The sequence below is a fragment of the Ptychodera flava genome, chromosome 12, assembly GCF_041260155.1.
Source record: "Ptychodera flava strain L36383 chromosome 12, AS_Pfla_20210202, whole genome shotgun sequence".
NCBI lineage: Eukaryota > Metazoa > Hemichordata > Enteropneusta > Ptychoderidae > Ptychodera > Ptychodera flava.
Window position 1 is genome coordinate 30,814,645 of NC_091939.1, and position 17,659 is coordinate 30,832,303.

A 17,659-nucleotide genomic window follows, 5' to 3' on the forward strand; every position below is an offset into this window, starting at 1 on the left:
CGTGAAGCAGTGTTTCTGGCCTGAGAGCTGACAAAGTAACTATGGTTGCTACGCGACTGCAGTACGATGCCATCTCGTCGTATTTTTCGCATAATCTCGTGTAATTATCAACCACAAACAAAGCCTCCAAAAGTTTAACACCTTTGAAGCTCATTTTAATATGAAAAGCCAATAGTCTACCGAGACGACCATGAAACAAAAGGCATGCAAGCGTTGCCACTCTGGATATGTTTCTCTGTGTATACACACATATAATACACGTATACACTTCCGAGAAAGCGATACGCAGTAAACCTCTCATTCAAACAGAGTGTTTTCAAGATCAAAGCTACAAGTATCGACATTGAAATGCTTTCTCTGGCCCCACCGTGCTGTGAAGATGTCACCAGTTGATTTGCCGTGTCGGAGACCTCAGGATAGTTTGATATTTTATGTAGATGTGAGATTAAAATATGGAAGGGACAGTGACTTGATGTGCGACAACATTCTGGGAGATGGATATTTTGAATTTTGTTTTCCCTCGGTTTATACCTCTGTCGTGATAAAAATTCTATAAAAGCTGTCATTTATATATCTTTGCGTTTTAAAGAGGCACTCCCACTTTGTAACATTTTTAAAACACATTTTTTTAATGCCAACGGTCGATATTTGACTTGGCGACTGCGCGCGGATCGCGAGATATCGATAAAAACATGTCATTTCCCGAGCGTATTTTCACAGCCCGAAGTTTTACGATCGTTCTAATTTTGACTCGAAATCCCCGAAGGTTTGTTGTTGTGCTGATTGACGATATTCTAGGGAGTCTACAACAAGTTCGAACGACGCAATTAATTTACTTCCCACTGCAAAGACTTTATATAGGCCTACAGCATTATGCCTTTACCTCAGGTAAGTTTTTAAAAACTTCTCCTTAGTTTTTGTCGTTTTCATTATTCTAAATCGGTTGTATTATATTTTTAACCAATACCACATAAACATCAGTTTTTACATGTCAAATATTAGCCGCCTCCGATGACTACATTTTGTCGTCTGCCACAGTACGCCGCGCGCGTGGTATGCGCGCGTGGCATGCGTCTATGCATATCACGCGGCGGCCGCTATGTATCAACCGCACGTAACTGTGCTAGTCACCTTTACCAATTCTGGTGGAATCAGCAAAAATTGTTTTTCGTTTATACGCCAAGTGAGTAAGACTCAGCTTTCTCCCACAGGCCATAACCGATCACCGACGCCAGTGGTACTGTGGCGTACAGCAGCGTCAGCGTAGACTCGTACTCCATAGCTTAGTTGACAATGGCCCCAGTGCCGAACGTTCGATGTTCGGAAGATGAATTTAGGTGGGCCACCGGAATTCAAACTTTTACTTTTTGAAGACATGTTTTATCGATATCTCGCGATCTGCGCGCAGTTGCCTCGTCAAATATCGACCGTTGGCATTAAAAAAATGTGCTTTAAAAATGTTACCAAGTGTGAGTGCCACTTTAGGGAGCCGTCATTATTTACGGCCTGGGGGGGGGGTCGGAGGAATTGCTTTCGAAACTCCAAAATTTCGAGTAACCCCCCTGCCAACCATGACTTGTTGAGTAACCCCCCCCTCTCTGTTACAGAAAATTTGAGTGACCCCCCCTCCCCCCCAAAAAAAATTGGGAAAGTTAAATATCTATACAGTAAAATGATTGCTGCTGCGACAGGCCCTGTGCAGACCTGATTAAACCCTGTGGTATAGGTCTTTGTCGGAAAGAGGTTCCAATTGCTGTGGCAGGGTGATGTTCAGGTCTGTATCCAGTGCTCTGGTGACATGCAGTTATTCTGTAGGATTTTTTTTCAAGAGGGGGAAGATGTGGTGCGAAAGCACCACTAGAGACCGCATAAGCGGTCGCGGGGGGAGGTCAGGAGGGGGGTGTTATTTGGTGGCACTTGGGGAGTATTTTTTTTCGTATAAAAAACTTAAAGAAAATAAATCTGAGACAGTATTCCAAAACTTATATTTCAGTTCACTGATTTCAACTATATTTTTGAAACCGAAAAAATAGCGACAGACATACATTTATTCACATTTATTATTTATTATTATTTTCCTGCAATAAAAGATGGGTTTGTTTTCAAGGCATTCAACTGGTTTTAAACTTTAAAGCATCAGAATAAGCTTGCTTTACACATTTTCCCCTATCGGTAACCTATACAATGTAGAATATAGAAAGCAGACGTTTCTCATTAATGATCAGGCAAGTATATCAATCTTTAATCAGGAAATACTGAAAAATGTACTCAGTACTAGCCTCTAACATAAGGCTTGCCACGTCGAATAGCTGATCACTCTCGTCTGAAGATCACAATAACGTGAAACACATAGTGTAATGAGATTTTAGTTTCTACTTGAAACCACCTGTATTATGATTTATATATATATATATATATATATATATATATATATATATATTGTGTGTGTGTGTGTGTGTGTGTGTGTGTGTGTGTGTACACAAATACCGGGTATGAATATACATATCTTTACTATTATTGTTGTATTAATTCGTAACTCCACTAAATGCTTCAATACATGTGAACAAAATTGAGTAGCCCCCCCCTTTCTTGTTCTCCACTTTTGAGCAACCCCCCTTGTAGCTTTCGATTTTTGAGTGACCCTCCCTCAGATTCCTCCGACCCCCAGGCCATAAATAATGACGGCTCCCTTAATATAATTCATTTTGAAAAGGTGACTTGACTGACGCGTTACATGATAGCGATCTCCAATTACGAATATACAATAAAATGACAAGAAAACACGACTATTAAATTAAAAAGAACTATAAACTTCGGGAAGACATTGAAAGCGATCAAGTATGCACAGTTCCTTCGGACAGACAACTATCGAATAAAACTATTCATTATAGACTGCTCTCCAACAAGAACTTGAATATTATCATTATAAAAATATTAAAATGTAATTTCAGACTGCAAAATTGTCCGTGCACAGAGACCGACAACTGAAGGTCTAATATTATATTATTATTATTATTATTATTATTATTATTATTATTATTATTATTATCATTATTATTGTACTTGGGCCTCAGCCCAAGTACATTTGTTTTCATTCCGTGGGAAAAAACTCTGTAAGGTATAACCATTTCTGGCTGAGACCAGGGAGGGCAAAATGTCTTGGCTTCATCTTTCTTGGCATAATAAATGGCGTAATGATGTTAACTGAATGGAAGTGCTGCTCTCAGCAAGTCTTGAATAAGTGAGATGTGAATATAATGCTTCTCTATCTGAGTTTTTGCCACAAAATCTTCTGAATATAATCAAATGTGCATCGAAATGCAACAATTAATGCACCCTCCGTTTCCTATGCGATGGCACGACCCTTGCTACACCCACTGGACGAGCCAAAGTGGGAGGGGTAATTTCAGTTTGGTCGAACAAGAGGGCTCGAGACCAGAATTTAACATTTAAACTTGAAACATGTTTAATCGCTGACAAGATGTGGACTAGTGTTATTCAAAGTAAAAGTGTCAAATGGAAAGGTTTTATATCCCGGACACAATTAAAAAACATTACGACTGGAAACTGTACCCCCAGTTGAGAATAGTAATGCCCACAGCGATGGAGAACACTTATCCTTGAGCTGAGAAAACCAGACCATCATTTCGAAATAGAGCTGCAGATTTGAGAGCTCGTTCAAAATAGCTAGGTACACCCCATAAAGGGGTGGTTTCGAGTTTTGAGGGCAAATTTCGCCTCCTTCATATAGAAATCGTACGTTTGTATTTCCAGCAGAACACACCATTTGACACAAAATTTGCATGTAAAGGGGTCGCCAGTAAGCACGTGGTCAAATCTGGCATAAGAAACAATATGAAATGTTGGGTAAAGCCAGCCAAAATAAACTGATTTGAACTTTTGTATTTTGTAATTTATACCACTGCAGTAACATTACCTTTTTTTGACAACATCACACAATGTAATACGTTTTCAATTTGAATACTCCGACGTATTCTGTGTCTCCTTTGCTAAAAAATACGGTATGCCGATTACCATGTAAGGAGATGATGACGTCAAGACAGATTTGTAGTGCGTTTGGTCCTGGATGGTGCACGAAGTTTTGTCAAGGTAGCTTGTGTATTTATTTTCTAAATGGGAGAGATTAGGGTCGATCTAAACGAAGGCCGAAGAATGTTATGATACTCTAAGCGAGCTGAACTCTAACGCGAATGGTTGGATAATTTGGAGGATGTCTAGAATGATCTCGTCTCATACTATAAGATTATTTGGCGGTCAGTATTGAATTTCAACTGCGTCACAAGTTTGCGAAATGAGTATTCCGTCGAACGGAACGATATTTTAGAAATCTGGAGACATGGCACATCGCATTTTTATTTTAGTATTTTATATTTTACAAAAGATTTAAGAAGCAATGATTTTGTCGAAAATTCTGAAAAAAATATAGGAAGATTTGATCGCGAACACATTTTCACTTGGGGCCAACTAGCCCTGCGCACGATGCTGTGTGTTCCGCTACAGCTAATCGCCCCGCCCCGCTCACCACAGCCCTGCAAAGACCCGTACGTAGGGTCGGTGACTTCAAATCCATTTTGGGACTTGACGTAAAAAGCCAAATTACTGCCGAAATTCAGCGTTCTTGGGCCCAAGTCGTATCCCAGCCTACCTCAGCTACTCGATCGCTTCCAAAAATGACAGTCTTTTATTCACTTCTCGTAAATAACCGTCGATGTCGGCAACTCTCTCGCTAGCCCTGCGTACGATGCTATGTGTTAGCTGTAGCACATAGCATCGTACGCAGGGCTAGGGGTCAACATGGGGTCGCAGCCATGTTGCCTCAAAACTTATTTCTGTCTGCACTCAAAACTCAAAAATGTCGGATATGAACCTGAAAAATCGATGCAATTTTGTCAAACTTCGGCGAAATTTCAGCCTATAGACAAAATTTCATCTAGGTAAGGTAAATTTACTGAAATTTTATCGACAAATAACCCTGAGCTTGAACGTGACAGCTCGCCTTCTCCGGGAAGTCAAGCATCCAGCTGCCCATACACAGTTTGCCCATATGGCCAGGTTTATGAGATTGTTTTCAAGCGACGGCGGCAGACCGTACGGGGCTCTGGATATGAACCTACCGCCGGTGTGGCTGTAATAACTGTTGCGTTGTTTTTAGTGCCCACGGACGAAGTGCTGGGGGAGTTACAGGTTTGGTCATGTCAGTCCGTCCGTCCGTCCGTTCACGCAGATATCTCAGACATGCCCTGGTCAATTTCTTTCAAACTTTGCACAAGAATAGTACCCAACCCCATACAGATGCACGTCGATTTGTTTCACAATACGATCGAATTTGGCCGTGTTAGAGGACTTTTTAGTTTACACCTCCATAGACTCCCATGTATAAGGCAGTTCTCCATAGACTCCCATGTATAAGGCCAAGAAAAATAAAAATTAAGTTTCTCATCGTATTCATATTGCCTAAAGGATGCAGTGACACAGTTTTTGTCCCCACGGATAAAGTCCAGGGGCTTATAGATTGGGTCATATCCGTCCGTGAGTCCATCAGTGAGTCCATCGGTTCACGCAGATATCTCAGACATTTTGACAAAATATGTGACCTTGGTGACCTTTGACCGCAAATATACATTATTGTCCATAACTCAGTACCACAAGTGCTAAACCTTTCATATTGGTATGATGGGACACCTTATGACGCCACATATTGTACCCCATAATTATGCGCATATCTAATTTTGAGCAAGCCAATAGAGCTAGAGGTCTGATTTTTGGTATATAGGGATAAGTTAACAATATAATTTGTTTGACAAAACGTCACGTGACCTCAATGACCTTTGACCTCAAATATACATATTTGTCCACAACTCAGTAACCACAAGTGCTACACCCTTCATATTTGGTACGATAGGACACCTTATGACACCATATATTGTACCTCATTAATTATGCACATATCTTTTTTTGAGTGAGCCAATAGAGCTAGAGGTCAGATTTTGGTATATAGGGATAACTATAGGGTAGAAATCTAAATATGCCCATCTAAATATTAGACATCTACCATCGAGAACAAAAGAAATTTGCTGTAATTTGAATATTTAAGGAGTTTAAGCAATTTCCACTATAAATAAAGAACCCCTGCCTCAAACTCCACAAAAGTTGCTAGACATATTTTGCCGTTGTCATGCCATTGCTTCATTTAATAACCAGTTAATCAAATGCCTAATTGACAGGAGGAAATTCAAGACCATATTTGAATAGTAGTATATATTGTCCTCAAAATTACTCTATCACGGCCCAAGTACTCATTGCCTTCAGCAATACTGCCTTGTTATTATTATTATTATTATGTGAAAGATATCCGAACTCTAAAACTTTTATATTTCTTTTCTGGTCTAACTCTAAGACTCCTAGTGGGGGCTAATTTCGAAGCTCTCCGAGTAACCAAAGTTTTTTCCGTCTTTGTTTCGCGAAAAAAAAAACAAATTTAACCCTTTGAGCGCCAAAGTCAATTTTTGTCTCCTTTTGATAATATACTCCTGAAATTTTTTTCAAATCTTGTCAAATTTTGATAACAAACTGTAGTCAATGAAATGTGATGCCCATTTGGTCCAAAATTATAAAAAAAATACAGAAAAATTCACAAAAATTGGTAAAAATGTGTCCCTAAAATTTTAGTGGGAACAATTACGGCACTCAAAAGGTTAAAATTTTTCATCACAGAGTTAACACAGGGATGGCGGCTATTTTGGATTTCCAATAGTAGTAAGTAATTTGTTTCTCTAGTACCAAATTTAAAATTTTCACAGGGAACCTTGGCTTCAATTATTTTTTTATTTTAATTCATTATGGTTGAAGGTTTTATAGAGGAAGGTTTAATCAAATGTTTAAGTTATTTTCAGGCGCTTAATACTTTAAGTTAGTATGTATACCTCGAAACTGAACTTTCTCCAAAATTTTTTTTACCATTCTATTTCAAAATCAGGAATAAAATATCCGGGGGTGGTCACTGAACAAAAACTTTGTACTATAGAAGCCAACTTTTTATAGCTTACATATTTATTAACCAAAATGGTCCCATCTGTGTTGACATGTGGGCAACTTTAAATATCAAATGGATTTTTAAAAAATGGCGAAATCCTTACCCCACGACCTTAATAATGAGAACATACAAGCTGTAGATCAGGACAGCTTCGCAAAAAAGTGAGAATCTGAATGTCTGTCCCGATGCGCGGTCTAACAGCTGTGCGTGACTTTGGATAACATTTTCATCAATTTACTTCCAAGGAAAAAAGTATATGCTTTATTCTTCAATTCGGCTGAGAGTCTGTACGTGTTGTGTACAATATGCGATGCTAGTATTGATAAATTAATTTAACAACACGGTATACATAGTTCATGTCGTGGACTCAAGCTAAAGCTCTCACCCGAAGACAGTAAGCTACTGATTTTCCGAATTCAAATCGACGGCGTTTCAATATAAATGTCCTGAGCTTGAAACACCGCTCAACCATGATACTCGATAAATGGTTGAAGAAAGTGGATTTTTATGTTTCCAGAAGTAGAGTCTGAACTGTTTAGATCAGTCGACGATCGGATATCTCGTGATTAGTTTGTAACCGAGAGAACCATATTCATGTGAATGTTCGATTGCCGCCGACTGAGGGCGCAATCGAAAATATAGGAACCGCAGGAAAAAAGGACGAATAAGAGTATCACTCTAACCTAAAACTTTTCACATCCAAAGACAAACATATATTAAAGGAAAATGTTAATGTTAAACAAGTTTACTACTTACGGTGACTTTCTTCATTCTGGCAATCCAGAGTTTCTTTACGGTACGCAGCAAGCACGACATAGTGCACGTTCAACGAAGTAGCTTCGAAGAATGAAGACAAGAGAACAATCATAGTCACATAATACGTCGCAGAGGGCAGCAAACAATAATGCCATATCGATGGCGCAGGGTGTAAACCATTGATATTTGGGGGTGGGGCAAACTGATCAAAAACTGAACACTGATACGCTTTTCTCAATCATGGCATTTTTCGCGTGTTAGAACGAAGCATTTACATTGTATGTACATTCTGGTCGCTATTCTGTTGAGTATGTAAGCAGAAGGAAAAAACCGTGTGGTTCATATTAACCATTCCGAGTCTAACCGACCTTAAACTTTTTCTAAAGCCTTACGTTAACACGGAAGTAAACAACGTGAAATTACGCGAGATAACAAAGTTCGTGAAAACTTCAGCGAGACCTGTGACGTCATTTATTCATTTTTGCACAATACAAACAATCAATATGAATCGCATGCGCAGCAAGGGATATCAATAACCTTGGTGGGGGAGGGTTCTATTAAGCAAACGCGGGATCATAGAGACCATAGGGTACAGCAGTAAGTCCCCTGGGGTGGGAGGGATTGTTTTTTGTGCATTGGTTTACTTTATTTGATTTATTTATTTTGACTGTGATATTTCAAATAAAGATTTCAACTCCAAACCGTCTGATTGCTTTCTTTACACTACATAAAATTTTATTAACTTTGACTGTGATATTTCAAATAAAGATTTCGACTCCAGACCGTCTACTGCTTTCTTTATTACTACAAATCCGTATTTCATCTCAAACATGTGTGTACACCTCTTTAATTGCTCCGCAAACATTGCTAACTAGCTAATCCGCTGTCCGTATCAGCGGATTAATTGATTAAGTTAACACCACAGCCGTCACACACGTAGTAAAAAAATAACTCTTATTGTATAGGTAATATAGAAAGCAGTCAGACGGTGTGGACTCGAAATCTTTACTCGAAATACCACAGTAAAAATAATGAATTGTTATCTAGGCCTAAGTTCAAGAAGAGCAAATGAGGAGTCGTGGAAAATAAATATTCAAAACACTTCTCTGAAGTGGTGGGTGACAAACTTTGACTACTTAAAAAAGAACACAATATTGGTCCCCTCTTACCTCAACTTTTAGTGAAATTCTTTCAATAGCCAATGGTAGACGCAAGCATATACCTCGACACTTATGGATGTGCAAATGCTACTTCTACCTTCCTCCGTGCACACGACATTTGTCATTTGACATTATGGTTGTGCAGTCCTTTCTAGAGGGAGGGTACATATTACTCTCAGCTGGTGATTGAGCGTCTTGCGTGATAATTTACCCCAAACACCTATGCAAAGTGCACGATGTATGGTGCGTATACTGCGCATCGTATTGTGGTATAATTTATAATTGTGGAAGAGGATATAAAGGAACCAATGGTGAACTTTTGACCCTTTGAAGACACTCAAAGAAGAGTTGACGCGAGGGTTTTGAAGTGACGCGCACGCTGACTAGAACAAAATCTACCTTTTTGGGGTCTGAAGAATCGTTTTGTAAACCAAAGTGAATTTACCAACGAGTCAAATCTTTACATCTAAAATTAAGTGATTGAGAAAAAAAAGATGTTACATACTCATTTCAATAGCTTGGAGGATTCAATTGTGCTTTAACTAGAAGAACATGTAAGAGAAGCGAGCCTTGACCATAAGGGTGCGCCACCTCTTCAATCTGTCCTCGTTCCATTGTTGCCTTTGTTTGTCACCTGGCTGTAACCTTGGTAAAGTAGAACTGGGAATCATTGGTTATTTGCCCGTTTCGGAGGCACAAATTTGAAGTGGGAATGGTCACCAGATCCATGCTTCAAGCGCCACGCCGATCTGTGTTTGTCGGCCTCCTTGTACTGATCATAAGCTTAGCTAGTGTGTATATCCATTACATTTATTTGGATCGTGTTTACTTCGCTAAACCTCGGGTATCTCCGGATTTTAACACCGGTAAGTAGGCGTTTCATTGCGATTCTGATGTTCTCAATAATCGATTGTTTAACTCAATATAACGTAACCTATTAATATACTATATCTACCTGCACGGTGCATGCTTTAATCGTTTTCTGCCACGCATTAAAGTAAAGCTGACAAACACAAATACACACACACAGTGACATACACTCAAAACCACAATATTTATAACTTTAAAATTGCTGCCATGTAACAGTCTCTATTTCCACCGCACAGTCATGTAATGTCACCACATGAAGAGCGCTGATGCAAACTGAGACAAAGCTACATGGCGACACAATCTGCTTCGTGTGCTAGTTTTACTCCCAAACATGGCCGCAATAGGAAACGGGAAAGAACAATGACTGTCCTACATCAACTTGATATTAACGACCTTGACCTGTTGGGCTTTAGATTTTCGCAAGTTAAATGCCTGTAGTGTTGATTTCTACTGCATACGCTTGTAACGCGTAGAGAAATTTATTATTGTTACCTGATAATGGTTAAAACATCGCGAAGTTTTCAACTTGGTGTTGTAGCCCGTACGACCTTGGTTGTGAATAGCTCAAAGAAACAAAACATGCGATGCCACACATGTACAAGTACATCAGCAATGCGCCGACCTTTTGTACTCCATGTATAAACACAGTCGTTGTCACAACACAGTCAATCTAGGTCTTAAAAAGCTCGACCCATTGACCCTGACAACTCTGGGAAGCGGTCATTATTTACGGCCGTGAGGGGTGGGGATTTGAGGAATTACATTAGAAACTCAGAAATTTCGAATAGTCCCAGCCAACTATGATGAATTTGAGTCGCCCCCTCTCTAAAACAGAAACTCCTTTTCACTTGGAAAATTTGAATAAGAATACATGTATATTAGTGTACTTTACGGATATTACAGATAACGGATTTTCCTGGCATAGACACTCGAAAATCTTTGTTTCGAGTGACTGGTGCTTTAAGTAATATCTCGGCCGTTACGACGGAAAGAATGGACGCAATTAGACCCACAGTTTGGTGAGGGGGTACCTCGTTTTGGTATACTTTTTCGGAATGAGTAACCATCTAATGAAAACTGGCTTACTGACTGATTATCTTTCGATAATGTTTTAATGAAATACATAAAAAGGTGTCCTTATCCAATTTTGATGCGATGTTAAAGGAAAACCGTTCGACGCGTTTTGCTACGGATTGTAAAGGGTGAATTCATAACATTTCAGCTGTGTCCTAGATCCAGTGCACCAATAATGGTATCGGCAGGAAGCATCTTATTTATGTACTCTATCAAAAACTCTGTTTCTACAATATTGTGTTATCCGGCAGTTTGCCAGGTGTGTTAGTGTTGACCGTGATCTCCCCTTCGAAGCAGGATCCATAGTGAATGAAGTTAGTGGGACCATTGACTCTCGAGAAAAACTGTTTTTGTCGAGAGTCTATGATGCAACAAACATATCGTTAATAATGGGGCTCGTCCAATACGCCGATTCCCTTGTTCATTCATGACCTTATTTGGTGAATGACATACTAATATCGACTCGTTATCATAATACATAAAACTGTTTCAATTTTCTTGACATAATACGACTAGAAGGACAAGTTAAGCCAGGTGACTGGGTTCTGTACGTTTTGAGTTCGAATGCGATCGAGAATTTACTGACAGCTATGAGGAGTAGAATGTGTTGAGTTGATTTTGTTGATCGTGTTTATTTTACAATGTTCGATTTAGAAGTGTACAAATATCTCTCGTGCACATTCAAGCAGTTTCTAAAATCATTGTTGTTATTGTTTTTTTCAATTTGCAGAAAATGTTGTTCAAAGACACGATTCTCGAACGCCATCAGTGATGAAAATGTAGTAAGTATTGATCGGTGAATTTTTGCTCAAACTTTCCTCAGGTAATCTTTCAAAAATTCTCTTTAAAAATCAAGAATAAAAGTCAGGGCGACCGTGCAAATTTGTTACTGGAGAAGGCAAATTACTCAACAGTTACGGATATTTGAAATTCAAATTAACCGCCATCCCTGTGTTAACTCTATGGAGAAAAATCAAATTTTCGATTTTCGAAAATCTCAGACGGAAAAGTTTCTTACACCAAGAGCTTTGAAATGAACCCCAACAAGTGGTAGATCAGAAAAGAATAGGAAAAGTTTGAGATTTCACACTTTAGTCCCCAAGGCGCATTCTGAGTGAAGGAACACAGCATAATGAAGTTGAACAAAAGCAAACATAATGTTGCAGACCATGCGCGCACACACAGCTCAGAAATGCTCTGTAGAAGAGACTAAATATTTTCTGAATCCTTTACCTTCATTTACAGACCGATTTAATATTTTACAACAAAGTTGGAAAATGCGGAAGTAGAACATTGAAGTACTTGCTTAGAAAGCTGGCACGGCGAAATAATTTTACTGCTTCCAGTCAGAATAAGACGCCTCAAATCAGTAGATTCATGTCTTTACATGAACAGGTGAGTTTGTGTCAAGTTCAGGTCTCTGTTCTACCTCTTTTACGCACAACTCTGAGGTTATATCCAAATTCTATCTTTTTGATATTTATTCTGCCCTTCTCCGTCTTTGCCTTTTTGATCGCCTGTCTTATAGTTTTCAAATTTGCTTTGTTAATCAAATGGAATTGAACACGATTTGTGCATGCTTTCAAAATGGCATTTGTTCAGAAATAAAAAAGATATAGTTAGTATTTTACGATGCTTGAGATCTAGTAATGCTGCTGTGTGTATACATTGTCGAGAAGATTAACGCCGTCTTCTTTACGCTTTCGTCACAGATAAAGTATTCATGACGGCCTCAAGCGGCTCAGTTCAATGTTATCGTTCTGTAAAGGTGAAATTTATTCCTCTCTAATCCCATGATAGCCATCGTTAAGTAATCTTTTCCCGCTGTCTTGTTTATCTCTGTATATTTTGTCAGTTCATCGTTCACAACATCTATTTGCTGTGTTTATCCACGGCTCTCACTACATCTAACTGTCTGTCTGTCTGTCTGTCTGTCTGTCTGTGTCTGTCTGTCTGTCTGTTTACAATTCATTTGCCTATCTGTCTTTTCCCTTTTATCTGTCCGCCCGCTCATCCCACCGGAAGGAGCAACTGGTGAAAAGAATTTCCAGTTTGCCAAGGCCGGCCACATTCAACAGACACGCACTTTTCATCGATTTTAGAAGGTGAGCAAGAATCTTGTTGATATCGAATGTCGTGCATGAAAGCCTGCTTCACTGGAAATTACACAATATTAAAGGTATACAGTCACCTGCAATCTAAATATGCTCATATATACACTGTAAAAATAGCGACGCTAGACGCGTCTTTACGCGTTCAAAATGTACGTGTCGGTGTTTAAATTTGAACGGCTAGTGTTCATATTGTTAACACTAGTGTTCATATTATTACAATGTGTTTCTTAACCTGACACGTAGTGTTAACAACCATCTCCTTCAAGTGTTCAAAACTCAGCATCACAGAAATTTTACAATACTGTGAAACAATTAACAATCTTTAGGGTTTTTTTTACTTTACAATGGCTATATTAAATTTACTACAGCCTCGCTGTCTGCAAACGTACACGGATTTAGGTGTGACGAATTTCCCACTAAGTGCAAAATATTTTCGGTCTACAATTGCTGAAAGCATGATTTTTCTAAAAAAGGAAGTATACAAAATAATTTTATACGTTTATTACATGTTGAAATTTTGAAAATTTGAAAAGAAAATCAGAAAATCATCATGAACGTTTTAATTTTAACATCGGCGTGCAAGAGGCGTTCTATTTCTAAACACTTGGTGTTCAAGTTTGGTGCTTTTCCTATCCCATGATGCATCAAAACGGAAGTTGCGACATTTTTCTTGTAAGCGCACCCTGAAGTCGTGATCGTGCGGAAGCAAGACCAGAAAGGTAAGTTTTCTCTCCAAAATAGTAAAAGGTATTAGATTTTGAAGCATCTATATTAATATCCTTCGAAATTAATCGTATTATACTTTGAAATAGCTTAACTACGTGAAGAAACCTTTTTTTCTTTTAGTGGCTGGTATACCAACAAGAAGCTGTGAATACGCAGTGGTAATTTGGCCATGGCCTATCGATCGATCTCACTCGGGTCAAGGGTCATTGCAACACAATTGTAGCAATAACCCTTGACCTTGAGCGCGATCGATACGCCTTGCATAGTATTGCTGCGTAATCACAGCTAACACATGTCTTTTAGTAGAGACAATCGCATGTAAAAGAGTATACAATGTATTGTTTCAGCATAGGAGAGATTGGCTTTTTTATTTTAATCAGTTAATGACAAGAAGAAGCCAATATTTTGTACCAGTATTGAAAAGAGGCACTGTATATAAAAGTCTCCCCTATTCCTTAACCTAATCAGCTCCTTGTCTTTCATTAAAGTCTCATCTCGCCATATTACCTATTGTTGCATTATTTTCAGGATGTAAAAGTTGGATATAACTGAAAATCGAAGAGTTGTTACAGAAGCTGGTGGTACGTACAGATAATGAAGAAGATGAGTATACAGGTAGCTGTCTGGAAACAAGCTTGAGAACCTCAGTTCATCTCTAATGTAGATTTAAACTTCCGAGGGTCAGTAACTGAATTTTGATAAGTTTCTGTATTTTCTTCTGAATTAATCTAAGCTTTGGTAGCATGCTATGATCAACTAAATGTTGCCGGAGAATAAGATTTCACAGACGAGTAGTCTCCCTTATCAGATGCAAGGGTGGAATGAAAAATAAGAGCTGAAAGCGACGGAAAATTCAGAGTAAAAATGTCCACTCTGAATTACTGAATTTTCTGAAATTTTCACTCTGAATTTTCTGTCACTTTCTGCTTCAATTTTTCTTTCCCCCCTTGCATCTGATAAAGGAGACTTCACGTCTTTGGAAGCTTATGCCCTTCGAACATTTAGTTGATCATAGCATGCTACCAAACCTAAGAGAATTTTGTATTGTAGATCAACACGTCTCTTGTTCTAAGCGAGTGGTTTTTAGCTTTGCCGTCAGCTAAATAGGTGGATGTGTAGCATTGCCCTCAAATTTGTACATCCCAAGGTTTTTCTTCAAAACAGCCTGTACGAATCCTTTAATATTTGGATTACAGGTCCCCAGGGATTACCCTAATCACATATGTTCAAATTATGATGAACTATGCAAATTTATATTTTTGAGGCTAATTTCGCTAATTTTGGCAAAAATCTTCTTCTTTTTTACTGACGTCTTCAATATTGTGGTAAACATGTCCCTAAGAATGACCCTATCCAAATTTGTGCTAGTTGTGATGAAATATTCAAATTTTTATATTTCATGGCAATTTTCGTCATATTTGGTCGAAAGATCTTTAAAAATCTTCATCAAAACTGCTAATTGAACAGCTTTGATATTTAGGACATAGATCTCTACTGATAGCCTTTTTCAGATTGTTCAAATTATGCAGAAATGTGGAACTTTGTATTTATAAGAAATTAAAGACATTTCAGACATTTTTAAGATATGAGGGATTACCAGAATGTGATATATATACGTTATGATGAAATCTACTTTTTTTTATTTTAAGGGTGATTTTACCATTTTTGGTAAAAACATTTGTATAAAAATTAATAGCAAGGTACACAAGAATTTGAAAGGTCTTTACCAATATGGTTTTAATTTCTGAGTAGATTTTGAAATGTCACCGATTTATTTCATTGTTTATGTAAAGATATTACAAACAAACAAACCTTTTTGTTTATGAAGGACTTTGTGGACAAGGAAATAGGTTTTACCCTGCCAAGGACCAATTTTCCCCACTTTCTGCATGATGTGCCTTACTGTGACACTTTGTTAACTTGACATGTTGTGTTTACTTTAATGTGGACAACTATATACCATGTGCACTAGAGAAGCCTTGACTAACTTTTTCTCTTCAAAATTTACAATAGTCTATACAAGAGGAAATGTCTCCCTTAGAAAACCATCTTACAACAATGAAGTATGCATTCCATACATATATGTATTTTCAACACAATAAGTAAGCCAAATTTTGAGCTTTTTCAGATGATTTTTTGTACATTTTAAACAAGTATGAACCTTAAAACGTAATCCACAATATTTAAGTAAAACCTGTTTTGTCATTACTTTGTTCATATTTCTTAAAACGATCTACAGTGTTCATGGGGATTTTTATTGCTTATGTTTTTGATAGGAGGGTGTTAACACCGTTGGTATGTTCCTCTGACAAACTTTACATACAAATTGGCAATGTTTATTTGCCCAAATTACAGTAAATTATTGTATATTACTCTAGAAATGCTTTGTGTATTTTTAGAATAAAGTAATTTTACTGAATATCAGTGGTCTGTAATGTTATTTCAAGGCTTGAACCCTCTGAACGCCCTAAATTAAAGGTGTTCAACAAGCGCGCATCGTATGTGTTCTAGCCTTTAACACACTTATCGTTGAACGGCGTCCATGCGTTCAAAAAGTGTTACAGCCCTTTGAACGCGTAAATGCGTTCAATTTTTTGAACACATTCATGTGCAACGTGTGTTCAGATATGGAACACCATGGTGTTCAATATAATGTCTGATGAACACGTAGCGTTCAAAATCTGCACACGTGTGTTCAAAAATTGAACGTTGGTTGAACGTCTAGACGCGTTCAAAAAGTGTTACAAAAAGGCGTTTAATTGGTGTTCTATCCTTGAACACTTAACTTTACAGTGTAGTCAAAGGGGAGTTCCTTGGTATTCAAAATGCCCATGTGGGGCGCTTTTTTTAAAAAGCGGCCACCCGCCTAAAATCTGTGATTGGTTAGATTTTCTCTTTCCATGGTAACTGTGACAAAATTGGAACAGGTGACACTATACCTTTAAGGTATAAACAGTACGGAAACTGTCTATGGGAAAGCAAACGCAAGATGTAACTTTCCATTATGTACGCAGTTCGCTGTAGCATTGAACTTCAGAAGAGTCACTTCTCCACGATGATGTCACATACTTTTTCCCATCGGAGATTCTTGTGTTGCTTATCAGCTTTAACGTGTACCGACTTGAAAGAAGTCTATTATGGATTACCCGCCTGAGCAACGATAATGATTTCAGCAATAAAATTTAAGATATTTGAAATTGAGTGGTTCAAAGGATGTTTAAATGAATCATTTCAGAGGATTGAAAACTGAAAGCCTTCAGCAAGCTTAAAGCTGTACTCTAGAATGTGTGCTGTTTTAGATCACAGTTTATGGTTTAAACTAATGATTGCATTTATATAATATTTTTCATGTGTCTCCATCGAAAGTAGTCCTAAAATATGTGCCACACTGTGCAATATTTTCGAGGTCCACTCTGCATCTTGATGTTTCAGGTTTGGTTACAAGAATCCCATTTACATAAACATAGTTCGGCAACCTTTGAATAGAGCGGTTTCTTTATATTACTTCAAGAGATTTGGTGACGACAAAAACGATACCAAGAACTTCCAAGGAAATTGGAAATATGAAGTGAGTCAAAAGTTATAATAAGCAATCGTCTTATTTCGTTAGTTATCGAGAATCCCATTATCTCTTTTGAGATTCATACATTTTTGGGACACGTTTTCAACAAATTTAACTTCACTAAGCTTTAGCGCCATTCTTGTGTGTTCATTTGATCGTGAAACTTTAGCTTTTCCTCCTCACACTACTGGGAAATACTGATACATAGAGCAATAACCTCATCAACTATATAAGAGAAACTAATTCGCCGTTATATAAACCACAGGTAAAAACTAACTTCGCAATTTTCCAAAGGTTTTCACGCAGCATCTGTATAAAAATTTAGACGAAAAGTCGAAATCTA

At 38.0% G+C, this 17,659-nt stretch overlaps 1 protein-coding gene across 1 annotated transcript in view; it reads left to right on the top strand.

Annotated features, from left to right (window-relative positions):
* Positions 1–9,350: 9,350 nt before the first annotated feature.
* The window catches only part of LOC139146335 (uronyl 2-sulfotransferase-like), a 13,546-nt gene continuing 5,237 nt past the window's right edge, over positions 9,351–17,659 (top strand). Inside the window, exons 1-5 of the mRNA XM_070717741.1 lie at positions 9,351–9,836; positions 11,645–11,696; positions 12,160–12,309; positions 12,940–13,019; positions 17,187–17,322. Of these exons, the coding sequence (XP_070573842.1) occupies positions 12,292–12,309; positions 12,940–13,019; positions 17,187–17,322 (234 nt within the window). The 5' untranslated portion in view covers positions 9,351–9,836; positions 11,645–11,696; positions 12,160–12,291. The remainder of the gene's footprint in view (positions 9,837–11,644; positions 11,697–12,159; positions 12,310–12,939; positions 13,020–17,186; positions 17,323–17,659) is intronic.